General features: G+C 29.7%; 4 protein-coding genes across 4 annotated transcripts; 1 reads left to right on the forward strand and 3 right to left on the reverse strand.

Annotated features, from left to right (window-relative positions):
- Nucleotides 1-12,797: 12,797 nt before the first annotated feature.
- Nucleotides 12,798-14,066, reverse strand: DSM5745_09882 (uncharacterized protein; the record flags this gene model as incomplete). Its single annotated transcript, XM_026751898.1, has 5 exons — nucleotides 12,798-13,181; nucleotides 13,244-13,368; nucleotides 13,430-13,497; nucleotides 13,562-13,679; nucleotides 13,748-14,066. 5 exons carry the CDS (start codon nucleotides 14,064-14,066, stop codon nucleotides 12,798-12,800), a joined length of 1,014 nt encoding a protein of 337 aa, XP_026599630.1.
- A 1,320-nt stretch (nucleotides 14,067-15,386) lies between these two features.
- DSM5745_09883 (F-box protein) lies at nucleotides 15,387-17,344 on the reverse strand (the record flags this gene model as incomplete). The annotated part of the gene is made up of 3 exons (XM_026751899.1): nucleotides 15,387-16,548; nucleotides 16,620-16,920; nucleotides 16,978-17,344. The coding sequence occupies 3 exons, from the start codon at nucleotides 17,342-17,344 to the stop codon at nucleotides 15,387-15,389; spliced, it is 1,830 nt and encodes a 609-aa protein (XP_026599631.1).
- A 1,049-nt stretch (nucleotides 17,345-18,393) lies between these two features.
- Nucleotides 18,394-19,239, forward strand: DSM5745_09884 (type 1 glutamine amidotransferase; the record flags this gene model as incomplete). The annotated part of the gene is made up of 1 exon (XM_026751900.1): nucleotides 18,394-19,239. The coding sequence occupies one exon, from the start codon at nucleotides 18,394-18,396 to the stop codon at nucleotides 19,237-19,239; it is 846 nt and encodes a 281-aa protein (XP_026599632.1).
- Nucleotides 19,240-19,663: 424 nt separating this feature from the next.
- DSM5745_09885 (uncharacterized protein) lies at nucleotides 19,664-20,040 on the reverse strand (the record flags this gene model as incomplete). The annotated part of the gene is made up of 2 exons (XM_026751901.1): nucleotides 19,664-19,768; nucleotides 19,822-20,040. 2 exons carry the CDS (start codon nucleotides 20,038-20,040, stop codon nucleotides 19,664-19,666), a joined length of 324 nt encoding a protein of 107 aa, XP_026599633.1.
- Between the last annotated feature and the right edge of the window lie 95 nt (nucleotides 20,041-20,135).

Genomic DNA, 20,135 nt, shown 5'->3' on the forward strand with positions numbered 1-20,135 from the left:
AATGTTTTAAAAATTAATTTTTTTATTAAAATAATAAGGCTTTACTTACTTTATTATTTTACTTTATTTTATTATACTAACACGGTATATAAAGGAATTAAGAAATAAAAATTTTATTAAAATTTATTTTTAATTAACACACCCTTTTAATACTTATTAAATACTTAAAATAAGGCTAGAAATATTTACTAAACTACGTATTTTAATAAATTTATAATATTACTATTTAATAAGGGGTTTAATAAGGTTATTTATTATTATTTAATTAATAAAAGTTTATTTAATTTTAAGATTTTTATACTAAACTTTCAATTAAAGCTATAAGTTATAAATATTAATATATTAAAGTTTTAATTATAGCTAAATATTAAGGCTAGTAAAAATATTAATAATTTATTTATTATTATATTATATTAAAAAATAGTATTAAAAATTAAATTATATAAAATTAAAAACCTAATACTATTAATAAGTTACTTTAAAAATTTTAAATAAAATTAGTATTTTTACCTTAATTATTAAAGTTATAATTAAATATTATTTTATAACTTTTAATTTAATTAAATTATTATATAGCTTATAAATATAGCCTATATTAAAAAAATAATTAAATTAATTAATAAAGGTTATATTAAAATAAATTTTATAAAAATTATATACCTTTAAAATAAGCTTATTTTTAAGGCTATTTAAAGTAAAGTATTTAAGGGCTAAAAAGCATATATTATAAAAATAAAAAATAAGTTAATTTATTATATATTAATAATAATTTACTAGATTAACTAGGTATTTTAATAATTAATTAATAATATAAAAAAAATTTAAATAAGTAAAAGTACTTATATATTTTATTAAGCTAATTTTAAACCTTATTTTTTTTAATTTATTAAGGTATAGTAATGCTAAAGTTTGAATAAAGCTTATTAAAAAAATATTTTTAAAGGTTTAATTATTATATTTAAGTAAAATTAATTTATAATTACTTTAATATAAAAGTTTTAATATAACCAAACCTTTTACTTTTTTTATTTTAAAAAATTTAAACTTTTAAAAACTATTTTACTTTATTACAATATTTAAGCTTGTACTTTACTACTAGTTTTTTTTAAAAAATAATTATAATAACTTAGCCTTTTTTAATAAAAAGGTTTATAATAATAATATTATTTATATAAATAAAAAAAATTATAAACTTATTAATATAAAAAAACTTTTTTTAAAAATTATAATAAATCTAAATTTTTATAATTTTATAGCTAAATTAAGCTATTAAAAATATAAAAAATTTTAAAATTTATAAATAATTTTAAGGGCTTTTAATAACTTACCCTGTTATTTATAATTATTTAAAAAGTAAAAATATACTACCTTTTTAAGGGTAGTATTAAAAAATATATTAATAATATTTTTTTAATTAAAATTAAAATTAAAAGTGGTTATAAGTGCTATAAAAGTTTTAAAAGCCCTTATTAAAGTAATTACTACTCAATTTTTTTTTAAAAAATTTGAGTTTTAAATTTTTATATATATAAATTTAGGCTTTAGCCTTAATAAAATAGTTATTAATATTAAATTTATAGGTAAAAACTTATAATAAAAAAATAATTTATTTATTTTTACTTTTAATTTATTTATTACCTCCCATGCTTTTATTTTATAAAAAACTTTTAATTTAAAATTTAAAGCTTTTAAAAACTTATTATAAAATAAATAGTTTTTAAAATTACTTTAGTACTTAAAAAAATTATTTTAATAAAGGCGCTTTTTTACAGGGTTTTAATAAAAAGTAAAAAAAGTAAATTAAATATAATTAAAATTATTTAAATTATATAAGGGAGCTATAACTTTTAAATTATACTTATAATTATTTATATTATATTATTTAAGCCTGCGCCTGGTTATTAATAGCCTAAAAAAAGTTACTAAAGTTTCACCCTTTAAGCGCGCTAAGCTTAAAGGCCAAGAAGAAAAAAAAGCTAGGCATGCTTATTTATTTTTTTTAAGTAACTACTTACTAGCCAGATTAGTTAGGGAATAATAAGGTGCTTAAAAAATTAAAATTTATTATTAAAAATTTTTTTAAATAGGCTTTTAAAGCTATTTATAGGGCTAAGTTATATATAAAACTTTTATAATAAGGTTTAAAAATTAGCTTTAAAGTTAATAAGTATAAAAACTTATTTAGCTAATTAAAGGCCTCTTTTTACTAGTAATCTTTTTAATTTTACCAGTAATATTTTAAACTTTATTTTTTTTATACTTATTACTATTTTTAATATTTTTTTTAAGATCTTCACTACCCATGGCCTATTTATATTTAAAATACCCTTATTTTTTATTTAAAGAATTTGCTAAAGTTAAGGTTTAGGTTAATTTTTTTAGTTTTATAATTTAAAAAAAAAAGATTAAGAACTTAGGCTAAAGGCTCTAGTAACTTAATTTTAATATTCATAATAAAAAAGGTTTTTTAAATTATATAATTTAAATTTATTAAAGATAATATTTTTGTAGGCATGTATAACCTATTTTTTAAGAAATTAAATTTATTAAATATTTTAAGTAATATAACCTAGTAAGTATTTTAATAAAGCCTTTAATTTTATATTATAAAAACTTTTTACCTAGGCCTGTCTAGCCCAGGCAAAATAATTTAATATTTTAATATTAAAAATATAAGGTTTTTTATTAGTAAAAGCTTTTTATAATATTTTTTACTTTAATAGCTTAATAAAAATATAATTATTAATATAAGCTATAGCCTTTATAACCCAGGGCTATATATTAAAAAAATCTTTTTATAAAAAGTTATTATTTTTACTTTTTTAATTAATATTTTATTAAAGCACTTAACTATATTATTTTAAAAAAAAGTATAAAAAGTAAACTAGTTTTAAAGTATACCTTAAAATATAATAAAGTTAAAAATATTATTACTAAGTATAAACTTATAATTATTTGTGAGGCGCTTTTGTATACTGCGCTGAGCTTAGGAGAACGTGAATTACTGTAATAGGAAAGCGTTGTGTATTTATAATAGGAACTAATTGCTAATTTTTTAAGTTAGAGTTTTAAGTTAAACTTAGTATTTTATATATTACGTGATTAACCGCCGCCTTGGCGCGTGGTTAAATTAATATTAAAGTTTTTTTATTAGGCGGCCTTAGGCTACTAGATTATACTATTATAATATTATATAGTTATAATATTATAATGGTAATAATAATACTTTTTTTTTAAGTAATTATGTTTTTATAATTTATAAATTTATATTTTTTTTTATAAAAAGTAATTTAAATTATAAATCTTATTAAGTGTTATAAAATAAGCTATTTTTAGGTTTATAAAGTGTTATAGTTTATATATAATTTATATTTAAAGTTAGGGGTAAAAAATTAATTTAATTACCTTACTTTATTACTAAATTTAAATATAGTATTACTACCTGCGGTAACTAGGTATAATATTTTAATTTTAATACTAAAGCGCCCTTATAATCTTTTTTTTTTTTTTTAAATTTTTTTAATATTTAAAGTAAGATGGCTCCTATAAGTATACACCTTTTTTATTATATTTTTATTACTTTTTAATTATTTAATTATATTTTTAAAATTAAAATACCTTATATTTACCTTTTCCCATGCTTTTTAAGCATGATATTATTTATTTTAATAATATTAGTTATGTGTTAGTATTATTAGGCCTGTATATTTTATTTTATTTTATATTTAGTTTTTATAATAAGGCTTTAAGTTTTAAATAGCTAAATTTTTTTATTCTTACGCTTTTTTTAATGCTTTTAGTAATTATTTATAATATATAGTTATTTTATTTTAGTTATTAATATATTACTATATTAATTTTTTATTTACCTTTTTTTTATACCTTACTACGTACTTACCTTTTTAATTTAGCTAATAAGCTTTTTATATTTAATTCTTCTTATTTTTATATTTTTAAAACTATTTTTAATAATTAAATTAAACGCGGTTTATTTTTATTATAGTTTTTATTATATTACATGTTTTTAACCCTGTTTTATTTTTTAAGGTTTTTTATGCTTGCTTTTTACTTTATGTTTTTCTTACTTTAATACTTAATATAGTTTTATATTATGCTTTAAATATTATTATTAATAGTTATTTAGCTTATTATAGTGTTTTATTTTATATTTTTTTATTATAATAATTAAGCCTTAGTTTTAGTTTTTACTTTTTATTTTACCCTTAATATATAGGGATTATATTCCCCTGCCCATGCTTTATAGTATTAATTATTAATATATTTTTTAAAATTACTTATTTTTATTATGCTCGCGCCATTACCCCCGCTACTAACTTTATTATTATTATTTTTTTTATATTTTTAGTATAACTTCTAGCCCCGGCCCCTACTTTTTTAATTATTTTTTTAATTATTACCCTGGCCCTTCTTGCTTTACTACCCCTTAATTTACTTTAGGCTTACTATTTTTAGTGCGTGCTGCTTATTATTTAAAAAATTTATTATTATTTTTATATATGGGTAGTAACCTAGTATTTTAAATATATTAAGCCTATAAGTAAAAAATATAATTACTATAAAAATAGTTATAAAACCCTGGTAAAGTATATTATATTTAATATAATTATAATTTAACTAGACTTACTTTAGGTCCTAGGCCTATATAATATTATATATATTAATAATAATAGTTTATAAAAGGATATAAATATTATAATATTAAAAAAAGCTTATAATACCCTTTTTATAGCTATCCAGGCCATTATAATTATAAGTATAGTTATTTTTTTTATTAGTTTAATTATGCTAATATTTAATTTAAAATTTTTTTAATTAGTGCCCGTGTGGTTTATAATAATATTATTATTTATAAGTTATAATAATACTTTACTAATATTATTTATATTAATACTATATATAATTTTTATTTATACCTTTAAGCCCTTTATTACTGCTATCTTAGTAGCTACCTTTACCCTTTATACTAGTGTGGCTTTAGTTATTAATTATATATTTATATATTTAATTTACTTTATATTATATTACTAACCCTGTTATAAATTTATACTTTTTTTAATTTAGTATTTATTATGCTATAACACTATTTAAGGTTATTATTTAGTTAGCTTTTATATTAGGGGTTAGTGTTAGTGCCCTACTAGGTGTTATTTTTATATTAGGTATTTAAGGTTTTACGCGCCGCGCCGCCTAGGTACTTATTTAAATTTTATTTTTTATTTTATTTTATTTTTTATTTTATTTTAATTTTTTTTTTACTAAAGGCCCTGTGGGCGCTGCTAATTAATAAAAATAAAATATACTTTTTTTTTATAATTACTTATAGCTTGTAAAAAGTAAACTTTTAAGTATACTTTTTTTTACCCTTTATAATTTATTTTTATAGGATTACTTAAACTTATTAAGTACTATAGTTTTAGTAATATAAGCCTTTAGCTTTTATATATTATTTTTTATATTATTTTAACCCTGCTACTTTATAAGGTATTATATTTTATTTTTATATTTATAAATATTAAAATTTTTTTTAATAAAGTATTTTTTCTTGCTATTTATTAATATAAAACTAATATTTATTACTTAAAAAGGGTTACCTTGGTAGGGTTTTAAAAGTATAATATAAAAAATATTATATAACTAGTATATATTTAGTAAGAGTAGTAGCTTATATAACTACCTTTTTTATTTTATAATTATTAAAAATAAGCTAATAAATATTTTACTTAATTTATAGTTTAGCCTCGTGGACTTAATATTTTTTATGTAAAGTATTATATAATTATTAATTTTAAAGTTTATTTTTTTATATTTTTTATTATACTATATAGTTATTACCTTTTTTAATTTTTATAATTACTTTTTTAGCTTTACGCGAATTTTTTTAAATTTTATAGCTTTTTAAAATTTAATATTTAATATATGCTTAGGTCCCTTAATATTAATATATATAATAGCTTTTAGGTTTATAAGGGCCTTAGTAGGTATATAACCTATAAATTATTTATATATATTATTATTTATAAATTATGCTATTTTAATCCAGCATAGCTAATTATTTTAGTATTAATTAATATAAGCGTGAAAATAGTACTTAAAAACTTAGTTTTATCTTTTAATTTAGCTATTTATTTACAGGTAATATATAGTAAATAATTTTTATTTTACGCCTAGGTAGTTGCTTAGCGTGGCCTTAAATATATTAGTAAAAAAACTTTTATAATTATTAACTATGTTTTTTAGTACTTTAATAAAGTAAAAAACATTATTTATAAGGGTATTTATAAATTATTTTATGTTAATACTTTTTAAGTAAGGGATATACTATATAAATTTAGTATATATTTTAATTATTATTAAAATAATATTATATACAAGCTTATTATACTTTATAGGTAGTAATTTAGTAATAAAATTTATATTAATTTATTTAGTAGGCGCTTTTAATAAATTTAGTAATTTTAAAAGTTTATATAGCTTGTGTTTATAAACCATAATTTATTAGTATTTATTATATTTTTTAACATGCTTTTTAATATATTTAGTTATATTTAGCTAGTAGTACCTTTATAAAATATTTATAATAATAATATTAATACCTTAGTGTCCGCCTTGGGGTTTATTATAATTTACTTTTATAATTTTTTTATATAGTGCCACTAACTTTAGCATGTAAACTTAGTTTTTAAAATATAATAAATTATTATTTACTACTTTTTAATACTTAAAACCTTTTATATATTTTAAATTTATAAGATTACCCTTTATTTTCTTAAACTTTTTATTATAATTTTAGGCTACTTATAATAGTTTTTTAATACTTAATTATAATTTATTTACATGCTAGTTTTTATTAACCATAACTACTTGCATATTAATTTATAACTTAAATTTAAAATATAATAGTATTTAGTTATTTAATTATTTTTATAATTTATAAAGAACTATTTTACCTGTGGCTTTTTTTTTTTTTTAGAAATATAATTTACTTTTTTACTTAAAGTATTTACTAGGTTCTTTGCCCCTAGGTAATACTTAATAATAAAGTTAAAAGTTATAAGTTTTTTAACCTATTGCGCTTGTTTTTATGTTAAATCCTTAATTATTATAAATTATTATAAATTATTATAGTTTATAAGTACTTTAATAGGGAACTTATTTTTTTAAGATAATATTTTTAAACTTAAAAGTATTTTATAATTATATATATTTTAAAGTTATGGGTTTTATAATAGGTTTTCGTGTTTTTTAACTTATAAAACTAAAAAGTAATAAAATATTATTATATATTTTTTACTAGTTAAAATAGTATTTTAGTAATAGCATACCTTAAGGTATTAGTTTATAACTACATGCGTAATTTTAGGTTAAAGTATTTTAATAAAGGCTACTTAGTAAATCTTAAGCATAATATATTAAATACCTTTAATATTTTTTTTAATAAGTATTTTATAATTATATTAATTTTTATAAGGTTAAATAGCGCTACCGCGACTTAGCTATAATTTTTAATAAACCTTTAATAAAAGCTATAAAATCCTAAAAAAAATACTACTTTTTTTATATTTTTAAATATTAGCTATTTTGCGATAGTTTAAACCTTTTCTAGTTTTATTTTAATTTTATTAATAGTTATAATAAAACCTAAAAAGTTAATTTTCTTAATATAAAATAAGTATTTACTAACTTTTATATATAGCTTAAAATTATGCAGTTTCTTAAGGATTATTTGTATATATTATTTATGTTTTTTTTTATTTTTTAAAAAAATAATAATATTATTTAAGTAAGTAATATAAATTATATTAATTAGCCTAGCTAGGGCATGGTTTATATAAAATTAAAATATTACTAGTGTATTTACTAGTTTAAAAGGTATAACTTAATATTTATAAAAACTAAAGCGTGTTTTAAATACTATTTTTTACTTATTTTTTTTATAAATTTAAAGCCTGTGGTATGTATTATGTAAATTAAGTTATATAAAAATCTTTTTTATTTTTAAATAATTAAAAGTTATATTAAGTAATAATAAGGGGTATATATTTTTAATTATAATAATATTTAGGCCTTAATAATTAATATAAAAATATAAGTTATTATTTTTTTTTAGTATAAATAGCACTAGAGCTCCCGCAAGGCTTTTTAATAAATATATTTAATTTTTTTAGGGCTTTTTTAATATATTCGCGTAGGACCTTAAGCTTTTTTAAAAATAATAAATAAATATACTTACTTAAAGGCTTAGCACTAGGTTATAACTTAATTATATAATTATATAAGTAATAAAATATAAAAATATTTACCTTTACTTTAAAAAATATATTTATATATTTATAGTATTATTTAGGTAGCAGGATTTTTTTAACCTTTACCTTATTAAGGTGTATTATAACATGGTTTTCTTACTTAAAAATCTATATTAAAAGTACTTTAACTTTTGTAGTAATTTTTATAGCGTATTTTTATATTATTATTATATATTATAAGTATTTAAAATTATATTTTACTTTTTAATTATATATTTAATTACTAGTATATTAATTTAAAATAGGTATTATAGCTAAAAGTTATAAAAACCTTAAAATTATATTATAATTATTAATATTAATAGCTTTAAAGTTTTACTAGTAGTATTATATATTATATATAAAATTTTTAGTATAAACTATAAGTATATATTTTTTATAAAATATTACTATATGGCTATTAATTATATGTATTTTATAAGCTAATTTTTTATTTTATATAARATAAGACTTTACCCAGCGCTAGTTTATAAAATTTACTTTTATTTTAAAATTAATAAAAACTCTTATATATTATTATTTTTTATTTTTTTATTTTATTTTTACCTAGATTACCTAGGCCCATAGCATACTTTTTTATTTTATATAAATTTTTAAAGCTTGCACCGCGTAAAGCTTTAAGGTTTTATATTTTTTATATTACTAAATTTACTTAAAAATTACTATTATAAAGGTGCTTTTTCTTTTTAACCCTTGCCTGGTAACTAGTAATATTATTTAAAATATTTAATATAGTTATAGTTTAGGTATTTGCCTGGGTATAGCTTTTTTATAAATAAGTTATTACTTAAATTACTAGGCTATTTTATGCTAGTGTTTACCTTTATACCTTTTTTAAAAATAAATAGTACTTTAACTTTTATTATTAATAGCCTAGCGTGTGTTTAGTTTAAGAATTTTTATTTTTTTTTATAATAATTTTTTTTTATTTAGGCATGTTATTTTTAACGCTAGTTAAATATAATATATAGTTTTTATAGCGTTTTGGTTCTTAGTATTTATAAATAAAAAAAWTTTTTTATATATTTTTTAGGATTTTTTAATATAGGTGTTTTTTATACTAGTTATCCCTATATTTATAAGGTAAGTGTTTCTTAATTTAATTTAGTAATTATATAAATTACCTAATAATTTACCATGGTTACTATTTTATATTACCTTATTTAATAAGTAAATTATTAACAAGCACTGTTTTATTATTAATTATTTTAATTAGGGTATTAAAAATTTTTTTTTAAATAAATATAGGTTTTGCCTTGCGAATATTAAACTATTTATATTAATAATTTTTTGCTAAAAATTTAATAAACTAAAATATTTTATAACTATTATTAGAATAGTAGGTTAGAAAGGTTTTAAAATATATTTTTATATTTAATTTTTAATTATTAAATTTCTTAATATTATTTACTTAGTATGGTTTTGTAAATAATAATTTTTTTAAAAAATTTTTTTTAAGGCACGTAGTTACTATTATAATTAATTTTATAATGGTTTTTTTAAGATTTGCAAGGGTATTAAAGTCTATTTAATAAAAAATTATTAATTACTTAATAAATTAAATAGGGGTATTATATATTTATTAATTAGCTTTAGCTATTATAATTTACTAGTATGCCTTTTTAATTTAAGCATGAATTTATTAATATTTTTTTTTTTTATAATATTCTTATTTTTATAATTTTTTTTTTACTAAAATTATATTTAGTATTGCCTGTAGTTTTTTAGTAGTTTTTTTATTACTTTTATTTTTATGCCCCTAAGCAGGTGCTTTATATTTTAATATTTTTTATATAATTTAATTTTTATTAGCAGGGGTGCCCTTAAGTTTTTTTAGTTAAAAGTTTATAAATTTTTTTTAAGCATGTTAGTTAGTTATTAAGTTAGGGTTTATAATTACTTTTTTAAAGTATTATTTACTAGCCCTTAGGATTAAGTTTACTACTTAATTATTATATAAAATAAGTTTTTTTTTTAAAAAAAAAGTAATTAAAACTATAAAGCGCTTTTATATATTATATTAAGTTTAAAAAAATATAAATTACTATAATAAAAAAGTATTATATATTTATAGTAAAAACTAATTACTAATTTTTTAAGTTAGAGTTTTAAGTTAAACTTAATATTTTATATATTATATAATTAACCGCTGCCTTGGCGCGCGGTTAGATTAGTGCTAAAGTTTTTTTATTAGGCGGCCTTAGGCCGCTGGATTACGCTATTGCAACACTGCGCAGTTGCAATACCATAGTGGTGATAACATTATTAAAAAAATATTAAGAGTAATATTAAATTAAGTTTAAATAAGTTTAATATATTACTTAATAATATTTTTATACTTACTTTTTTTAGTAAATATAGGTCTAGTAAAACTTAGTATTTTTATTATAAAAGTAAGTTACCTACTTTTTTTTATTTATTACTTTCCTTATAAAAATTAGGTTAAAGTAAATTTAATTAAATAGTACAATAGCAGGATTTTTAAACCTTTTAAATATTTATTAAGGGGCCTATTTATATTTATAAGTATTATTTTATTAACGTAGTTAAAAACTAGTAATTTTAACTTTTTTAATTATAATAAATAAGTATTAAGATATTTTATTATTAATATAGCCTAGGCGCTAATAAAAAGTTTTAAAATTTTTTTAATATAAATTTTTTAAATTAAAATTTTAACTTTTTATTAAGTTGAGGTATTAGCCTTTTTTTAATACTTTAATTTTTTTTAAACATAACTATTTAAAAACTAAATAAGTGATTTCTAAAATAAAATATTAGTTTATTATTTTTAGTAATTAAAGTATTAAAATAAAAAAGCTTTTTAAGCTTTTTTTAACTTTTTTTTATTTTTAAAAATTTATTTATTCTTGGCCCTTACCTTTTAAAATTTTTTTTATTATATTTATTATTTTTATTAAGTACTTTATTAACCTTTTTATTTATTTTTCTTAGGTTTATATTATAGCTTTTTTTATAATTATATAAAGTATTAATATTACTTTACTACTTAAAAATAGGTATATAAATAAAAAGGCTTGTTATTAATAGGTACTATTTTAAAAAAAAAAAATAATTTTTTATTAAAAGTTATAAAGGCTACTACTTTAATAAAGTTTTTAAAAAAGCTATTAATTATAAAAAATATTATGAATATTTAAATATAAACTAAAGGTAAAAAACTAAATTAATACCCTTTTAATTTAATTAGTTAGTATTTCATTTTATATAAAAGTTTAAATACTTACTAATTATTTATAGGAAAGTTATATTAACTATTTTATTTTTTAATTTAGGTTTATTAAAATATTTAATTTTTTAATAGGTATTTTTATTATTTTAAAGCTAATTATTAATTTTACCTTATTAAATCAAAGTATTTAAGGCTATAAAATAATTATTAAATATTTTGAATTTAATTTTAAAATTACTTAAAGTAAACTATTACTTTAATTTAATTAAAACCATTATAATAAGGTTATTTTTAATAAGTTATTAAATAAAAATATTAATAATTTTTTAAATTTTAATATAATAATACCTTACGCTAAGCTAGCATTTATTATATATTTTAAAAACCTTTTTACTTATATTTTTAAAAGGTAACTTAAAATAAAAAAAGATTTTTTTTTCAAAAAAATATTTAAATTAAAAAACTTCTAAACTTTTATTATTTGTAAAAAAAAAATTAATTATACCAAGCTAGCTAGTTATTCCTAAACTTAAAAATAATTTTTATATTTATAATATTATTAATAAAGCTTATAATAACTTTTAAATTAAGTATAAAAGTTAAAAAATAATTAATATTTATTTTAATTTAATAAAAAAAAATAATTAATTATAAAGGGCTTGGTACGGCTTTAGGGCGTGTATTTAAAAATATAAATAACTTTAAAATATTTAAAAAAGGTAAAAATTTAATAAGCTAAATTATTAAATTAATATCCAGGCTTATAATTAAAAGGCCCTTTATATATTATATTAATTAATAAAGCTATTAATTAAATACTATAAAAAATAAAATAAAAAGTAAGTTATTTTATAAAAGCTAAAGCTACCTAGGGGTTTATATAAATATTTTAAGCTTTTAAAAACTTTTTAAAAATTAATTTTTTATTAAAATAGTAAGGCTTTACTTACCTTATTATTTTACCTTACTTTGCTATACTAACGCGGCATGTAAAGGCGTTAACAAATAAGAACTCCACTAAACTCCACCTTTGGCTAACAGAGATGCAAGTGGTTGCTGATTACGAGGCCAAACTCTTAAGGAGTTCTGGGGAAGCGGATCGTTGCCTGATGCACTGATACTTTCAACCAAGGACCGGGAAGTTCGACATACCTAAACACTCCCCTCGCTTGCATTATAGAGTCAATTGAGCTTCACAAAACTACAAAGACCTGCGCCAAAAGAGAGTCCATTAAACTTGGCGCGTAAGTTAAAGTCAAAGGATATCGGACAAGACAAGCCTAAGGTAGCCCTTGTGTAGATAGCGCACGGCCCTCTCTCCATTTGGCATGATCCACCCCTATCTCCCCCTGACCAGCAGTCGACGGCCTACTGGTTCTCTCATGTCCCCCCAAACCAGGAGCACTCATTTCCTTTCTCACATCCGTATCTCCCGCGTCCCGTCCAAGAATACTTTCTTGGCTGCCATGTTCGACAACGGTCTCGAATATAGATGCATTCTCCATACGTTGTAGGCGGATGCCAGAATGTGTGGGCTCCGCTCTGCCGAAGTGATGGTGCGAGCTCCTTGAATTATACTTGTAGGATGTTTGGAGTGGGTGGAAGATGGCGCTGTAGCATTGCGGCATTGTTGGGACGGAGGCGCAGATTATGATCAGGTACATCTGTGGTGCATCGTGTATAAGCTTGCGGACGGAATTTCTTCGATCTGTTGGCTGAGGCATACCTCAATTCTGTACTTGCCGTTAGCATTGCCAGACACTGAGGTGAAGAGTTGGCATGGTTGACTTACATGTACCATCTGATGATCGCCCGCCAGGTCCCTACCCGTCAGACGATGGTCAGCAAACGCTGGAAGCTAAGTATCTTGTGCTGCGTAAAGGGAGGTACACAATGACTTTGCTACACATACAGGTGATATCATCATGGGCGATCAGCTTGTCCAGAAGAAAGCACTTGAATCCGGTTGCCCACCCTGCACTACCACTTTCAATTAGCATTGCATGTGCAACGAGGACTGTCTGGATTGCGATGGATGGCGTACACTATCCCCGTCCCCAGAGTGGCAATGACCCCGACTTTCTTCAGCAGTGGGAGCTGGACATTGCGAAATATCAGAACAGGGAACAGGGCGAGCGCCCAGTCGACAAAGGCATTGAATGCTGCAGGGACCCTGTCAGCAATTCGTCCTGGTAAAGGACGACTGGTGAATAAAGAGGGTATTGCAAACCAGACTGCGATACCCCGGCAACCAATTGAAACCTAGGGCTAAGACAAGTACCCTCCGTCCCAGGAAGCCATATCTTCTTTGTCGGTCGGCAGATGCCAATTATCGCAATAATCCCGACGATGTTCCACGCGATCGAGACGAAGGTAAGAGCGTACAGGAACCATTTTTGCCATGGCTTTACAGAGAGCGAGAGGAGACGGAGGAGAAAGATCACGACTGAGACTTTGCCGGTCACTGCACTGACAACGGAGAAGACGGGTGCGATGGTGGTGTATTTAGCTGCGATTATGCGGTCGCTTGGTTTCGGGATGTCGTCCATGTGTTTTCCGAGACCGTGAGACACTGCGATCTGCGTTAAAGACGAGCAGACGATTGCGTTTAGCTGGTTGAGTTGTTGTTGTTAGTTGGATGAGGTTTATGGTTTATCAGGCTGTGAGGTTGAGAGGAATATACCAAGGCAACCGCGATGAAAAAATCATCCCATCCTCGATGCCGAGTCAAAAAGACGCGGGTGTAAAGACGTAGAACAACGAGGACAATGGAGAGACTCCCCATTGTCCATGAGATCGCCTCGATACTGACTGACTGGTCGGGACCCATCGTTCCAGCAAAATACGGGCCGGAGTCACAGAACGGGTCTAAGTATGCAGGGGCAAAAGTATATTTGAGCCTCGGGAAACGCGTTCCCTATGTATAAGCCGTCGATGGCTAGGTCGAAAGGCGTCAGCTACACTGGCAAAAGCCCATGTCCAATCCTAACAACAGACAGCGCCAACAATACTCGTGGTTGATTCCTGGATTGACAGGTCAACCGTGTATAAAGTATGCCATAAACCTGAGACAATCCCTGAATGAAACCAACAAACAACACGTTCTCTATCTTATGGTCTAAACTACATTTGCCAAAGCGTGCATTAGCTCGTGCTGGGCTTTGCCTGCGGTAAATCCTGCAAGCCACCGGTGATCCGCTGGAAGCCGTTGGCAGGTCTGGGCTCATTCCTGCCCAACGCCTATCAGAATTGGAGGTGGGCACTTAACTCGACAGGTGAGCCGAGCATCCGAGTGTATAGCTACATGGGTCATTCCCCGCCGTTGCCACTGGCCCTGTATCGCGCGAACATTGGGCGCTGGGGATGATCTATCAACTGGGTTGGCCCACGATGACCGTTGGAACGAGGGTGTATTATCACAATATCCACCTCTCCAGCTACAAACCATTCCCAGTGGCGCATCTTTCTGTTTTCTCTGACTGAACAGCTGCGGTCAGAAGTCCCTTTCGGGCATCGCTATGCCGACCCAGACACTGGGATAGCGCTAGTGCTCAATGGCAAGCGGCGCAGACATCGACAACTTAGTCGTCAATATATTGGGAAAGTGGCGCGATCCCTGCGTTCACAGGACAGGGCACAATGAGAACCTTCAACCAGAGAGATGCCCTAACCTGTCATAGTCCCACAGCTTCCAAGGTTGCCTCACGCGCCCCTAACTATCAGTGCGATGCTTTTATTTACGTTAAGACTAAAGCGAACTATATCCATATAGGTTGTCACGGCATCAAATTTACGTCAAAACATATTCTTCCAGAGCGAAAATACCAGAAGTCCCCTTGCATTCTTCTAGTGTGTATTATTGGTGAAATCTACCACGACATATCTGAAGTGCTTGAGACAGTCGACTCCGAAGATCCAGTCGTATCAACGAGCTCAGACATGGACGTATCCTCGTGCTCATCCGCCTCCAAGCGATCCTCGACCCGACGACGAAAGTCAAAGTCAAACAAATAATGCAAGATATCATGCTCATGAACAGCCCAGGACTCATACAGCAACAGCAACTTGTTTTCGCCAACACAATCTAGCCTGTAGACCGTATTAACAGTCGTGCTTCGCTCTCTCATCAGAGCTGCGCTATTCTGTAATTCCGATGAATTCCCGGGGACAGAAATCTTTGTGCAAGATCCATCTTGGAACCACGCGTCAACCTTGACATCTGTATGAATGGGGTCGCCATCGTCGTCCACCGCGTCAAACACCCCACAAGGCTCTATTGCGCTGATCGCGGGCATGTCTTCGTGTTGGGTGGATTTGGCGTTGAGGAAGATGTATCGAAATGGGTCGATGGAGAGACTGCTATGGTCGGTAAAGTCAACGGTGTCTGCACAATTCGCATCGCAGTGCGCATCAGGTCTATGCCGCATAGCCTCCGTGCGCGCTTTGTAGAGCGTCCCAGCCGCGTCGAAGGAGAATCTGTCGACCTTGAAGACGAACCCACCGTCCTGCGTTCTATGGCGGCAGACAACAGCAATCTCAGACTTGTTTTCAGGAGACGCCAGTAGTTGGGGCGGATCGACGTATAAGATCTTGGACGAACAGATCGGGAACCGAACCGTTTGGAGCACTCCCCCGGTCAGTGAGTCGATTACTCGCAGGCCATCCAGGTGTCCTGGGCCGCACCCTCTCATATTGAATCCAGGCCAGCTGTTCGGTGCGGACGGGTCCTCGGCAAAGCTGAATGCTACCAGGACGTCTCGTTCCTGACCTCCAGTTCGAATACGCCGTAAGCAGAGGGGCGGGAACTGGGCGAGCGTGAAATCAGGAAGATGGGACCAGTGCCATACGTCGCCGGTGTTCAGGTCGTGGACGTAGTAGTAGCAATGGTCGTCCGAGTTGTGCATTCTGCTCGCCGAGTACATGGATGTTTCGGACATTGCTAGAATCACGTTGTGGTGGCCCATGAACGTCACGACGGGGTATGTCTTGCGCCACAGTTCTTCACCTGTCTGAATGAGCATCATGCGGTCCCTGGATAGGTGGTAAAAAGGCAATTAGCATGCTGTTGATAGCTCCATTGATATCAAGGAGGGCATACGTACTCAAATTCTCCGTCGCGGAAAATCCGCATGTGGACATGGCCGCCAGGACCAACCTGCAGGTCAACCGAATGGTAAACCCATGAGGTCCCGGGCGCGGTGGTGAGCTCAACTGTGAGATCCCATGTCCTTGTGGGATACGTTGCGCCATTTTCTTGAAATCCCAGACGCCGCCCGAGGACTTTCGTGCCAACCGTCCAAACGGCGAAGTCACCGGCGACCTTGAAGCTTGTTGCGCTGTTGATCTCACGGACTCCAGAGGCTCGGCCTGTTTTGACGCGGAGGTATTGTGCATACTTCACGGCTGAATACGTGTTAGAGATCCCTATGCACTTGATAACCACGGTAGATCAGTACTCACCAGCTTCCTCCGCTCTCGTCAGTCTCTCATCGACATCTTCCACATCTCGTAGATGAGGCTTCCAGGTCTCAGGAAAAAATAAATACCCTCTCACGGCTATCCAATGCTTCACGAATTCTCTCCACCCTTTATTTACCTGCTCGCACTGGAGCAGGTCCAGCACATCCAGATGCTCGAGGATCATACTTCCGCAATCCCAGCACAGAGCCCGGAACGGGTCACTCTCAATAGTCACAGTTCCGCTCTCGCCATCAAGTGACATCTTCTCATCATCGGCTTCGTAGCCGCTAACTATGGACTTTCGGGCTAACCATGCCCTCTCCTCGTCCGCGTCGTGCCAGGACGGGCTTCTTCTTTTCTTACTCATTCCGTCTTTTCAATATAGAAATCGCTGTTAATGCGAGGCTCCATGGCGCGATGAGGCTGACATCTCTACAAATACCCATAGTCTTCCAGATATTTTTGTCTGCTCTACTCAACCGCTTGTATACAAAGCGGTTTGACAAGCGGTGGGACAAAGAGCTTGACAGTGTCACTATTGTGCTCCAGACACTGCCAAAACATGAGATGAACCGCCGAACAAAGAATTCTTGTCCGTGACTGCCGCAGGTTCCATTGTTACTTGCTTATGTGCTATGATACTTAAATAGAATGGTTAGAGAATTGTCTCATTACCTTTGTTATCAAGCGGCTACTCTCCTGTGCACGATGAAGAGCGAAGCAGTTTGTCATGAGCGCTTTGAGCCACCCCCACTGCATGCCAGCCGCCCCATGACATACAACGAGCTGGAATTCCAGAGATCCCATCACCCGCTTTTGCTGTCTTGCACCCTCAAAATCAAGTTCCTGTCAATCATTTCCCCTCCTCGACAATTGGTTGATTACCCTGGTTTGCACTGGCATCGAGGGCTGAAGTACCTAATCCCGACATCGGGCGTTGTACCAGCTGCTGCCTTCGAAGCTAGCCCTAACTTCTCCCAACACGCTACGTAAATGGGTCTTTATAACTAAAATAAAATTGCGCAATGGTTGTTTCTTGCCTAACACTTGAATCCAACTGCACAAGTAAATTTATTGGCGCTTAGATACCATGACCATCCCACTGCATCCTACTACAATGGCGCTTGGCGTGCGACTTGTGCGCGAAAATCTTGCTGCCTTGCCAGCCCGATTTTCAGTTCCCAGCCATGCCCTGTAGGGCTGAGATCATGTTAGTCACACATATGATTCACGAACCCCTGGATTTCCAAGGTTTTGGCGAACCATCTCCACCCGGGCACGGCCGGGCCTCTGGGCCTACGTCAAGCCCCCAGCGTTGCATTCCTTAAGCCGCCGATTTCCTACCTACTTAGAAGTTCAGATAACGAGAATATTTAATAATTCCAGATCATACCAGAAGCCATTGAAGCAAGCACCATGGACCAAACATACAAACCAACCCCCACGGCCCCCGTCATCCGCCTGCTGGTCCTAGAAACCGACAAGCCACACCCAGACACATACTCCGAGCGCGGGTCCTTCGGGCGCATCATCCACGAGCACTTTTCCGCCGCCGGAGCCGCGCACCACCCCCCGCTCGGCGTGGAAACAGACCAGGTCTTCGTGGTCTCCGAGCAGGGCGGGCGCGTGCCGAAAGTCTCGGAGCTCGACTCGTTCGACGGACTGCTCATCACAGGGAGCGTGTACGACGCGCACGCGAATAACGAGTGGATATTACAGCTCCTCGATCTCCTCCGAACCCTCTGGCTTATGCGTCCCGGCTTCCGCTTTCTCGGCGTCTGCTTCGGCCACCAGCTTCTGGCGCGCCTGCTCGGCGGGGAAGTCGGACCCGCGCCCTCGCGGGATTGGGAACTTGGTCACTGCCGGATTACGCTTACGTCGACGGGGCAGCGTCTGTTCCGGACGCATGAGGATTTCGTGCATCTGCATCAGATGCACCAGGATCAGGTCGTTAAGGCGCCGAGCGCTGAATCTGCGGGGGGCTTGGTTCCGGCGGACACCGAGATCTCGGTTTGGGGGCGCAGCGAACACACGCCGTTTCAGGGGTTGTATATACCCAATCGGCTATTTACGACGCAGGCGCATCTTGCGTTTGACGAGGACATGGTGAAAAGGCAGATTCAGATTCGGGTTGATAGTGGGTCGATTCGGGATTTGGAGCATGCGGATCGCGCGGCGGAGACGGCGGATTTGGAGCATGATGGGGTGGAGGTTGCGAAGGCTATACTGAGGTTGTTTGTGAAGGATGAGGATGAGTTTTAGGAGTGGTGAGGGAAGACGTCATGGCCTTGGGTATTATATATATGGGTGTATTGAATGAAATGAGATAGCAGTTAACTTCTTGTAGTTCAGCAATATACCAATAAATCTTGGATATGGATAAGAACATGGAATTGAAGCTTCCCCACACGCCCTCGCCTCTCACTATAGAAATCACCTTGCATGAAGACATGTCAATCAGAGGTATTTCGAAACATAGCCAACCCTCGGGACAACACTGCGGATGTATGCTAGAGCGGTGTCAGGCGGGAATAGAAAGCTCGAAGTAGAGCTCAGGGAGACAAACCACTGTCAACCATTTCAATCACCCGGATAATCTTGTCGTCGCTGCCAAACTTTACAAACCAGGAATACTCGTTGTGGAAAGGCTTGTCGTCAACAGAGACACCCTGAAATCACAGGAACCCTAAGTCAGCCGTTCCTTTCTGCTCGGAATTGGCCCACGAACGTCGGATTTGGTGTGATACGCCACACTATCACTGCCCTCGACCACAAAGTCAGGCTCCAGGAACTAGATACGCCATAAGTCAACAGGCAAGACCATGGCAGACGGAACGTTCTTACATTGAAGGATTTCACAATGTTCTGGTGATTGGTGAAGAATTCAAGCACCTCGTCCTTGGTGAAGCCTCCCGGCTTACCCAACGCCTGCAGCGCCGATTCTGGGCCGAACTGGAAATGGAAGTCGGGGGAGTCGGAGAGCAGCGCGCGGATGGCGTCAATGTCGAAGGTGTTGAGGTGCCGGGTTATGGCGATGGCGCGCTCGCGACGACTTGCTGGCATTGTGACTGGTTTGAGGGAGATGGATATGGTTGTTATCTTTGCATCGGACGTCTGCAGCGGGGAGGAATATATAACCCTTGAAGGGACCATAGGCC

This window comes from Aspergillus mulundensis (assembly GCF_003369625.1).
Source record: "Aspergillus mulundensis strain DSM 5745 chromosome Unknown scaffold_13, whole genome shotgun sequence".
Classification (NCBI taxonomy): Eukaryota; Fungi; Ascomycota; class Eurotiomycetes; order Eurotiales; family Aspergillaceae; genus Aspergillus; species Aspergillus mulundensis.